The 859-nt window shown below is 66.4% G+C and overlaps 1 protein-coding gene across 1 annotated transcript in view; it reads left to right on the top strand.

Annotated features, from left to right (window-relative positions):
- The first annotated feature begins 430 nt into the window (after nt 1–430).
- LOC105991899 (leucine-rich repeats and immunoglobulin-like domains protein 2) overlaps nt 431–859 on the top strand; it is a 68181-nt gene continuing 67752 nt past the window's right edge. The window contains exon 1 of the mRNA XM_013024643.1: nt 431–834. Within this exon, the coding sequence (XP_012880097.1) occupies nt 431–834 (404 nt within the window). The remainder of the gene's footprint in view (nt 835–859) is intronic.

The following is an 859-nucleotide window of genomic DNA, read 5'->3' as shown; positions in this document are numbered from 1 at the left end:
TTGAGGTATAAAATATCAGGTGTGAGTCATGAGGTGTGAGTTGAGGTGTGAGTCAAGGTGTGAGGTGTGAGTCACGAGGTGAGGTGGCAGGTGTGAGTTGAGGTGAGGTGTGAGGCGGCCCGCATGGCTCCGGGGTGAGGTGTGAGTCATGAGGTGTGAGCTGTCAGGTGAGTTGAGGTGCGAACTGAGGTGTGAGTTGAGGTGTGAGGTATGAGTCAAGGTGTGAGTCGAGGTGAGGTGTGAGGTGTGAGTTGAGGTGAGATGTGAGGCTCGCACATCTTGGGCGTGAGGCGTGAGGAAGATCTGACATGCTCAGGGAAGCAACGCCCCCGGCAGGGCGGGGAGGCAAATTTGAACTCTCTCCTTCCATAACAGGCGGGTGCTGGGCGCTCGGTGCTGCCCGCAGCCGGAGGGAAGAGGCGTCTGCCCTATGGTTCCGCAGTCCCCGTCCTCCCCGGGGTCCCTGCAAGCTGTGGCCGAGCGCAGCGGCGGGCTGGAGGCTAGGAAGGTGCCCTTAGCTCAAGGCCCGCAGCCCGCCAAGCGCCGCCCGCCTCGCTGGTTTTCCTCCCGAGAGGCCACGGCGCCCCCCGGCGGCGGCAGCGCCGCACGGCCCCACCTAGCGCCAAGTCCCGGGCTCCAGAGTCAAGCAGAGGAGTTTGGTCCGGGCTTTCCCCGCCCCTTCGAGGGCGGGACCCGATGCCGCCCTGCCTCAGCCTCCGCCCCGCCCCCGCGGCGTTCCTCGCGCAACCTCGTCAGGGGCACTGATTGGCTGGCGCTCTGCGTGAAGGCGCTGCGTCGCGGGGCGGGGCGCGCGCGCGGCGTCCGTGGGCCTGAGTGAGTCCCCGTGGGCCTGAGTGAG

This window comes from Dipodomys ordii, unplaced genomic scaffold (genome assembly GCF_000151885.1).
Source record: "Dipodomys ordii isolate 6190 unplaced genomic scaffold, Dord_2.0 Scaffold78, whole genome shotgun sequence".
NCBI classification, from domain to species: domain Eukaryota; kingdom Metazoa; phylum Chordata; class Mammalia; order Rodentia; family Heteromyidae; genus Dipodomys; species Dipodomys ordii.
The sequence above is the reverse complement of the archived record's forward strand: the minus strand, read 5'-3'. Positions and strand labels throughout refer to the sequence as shown.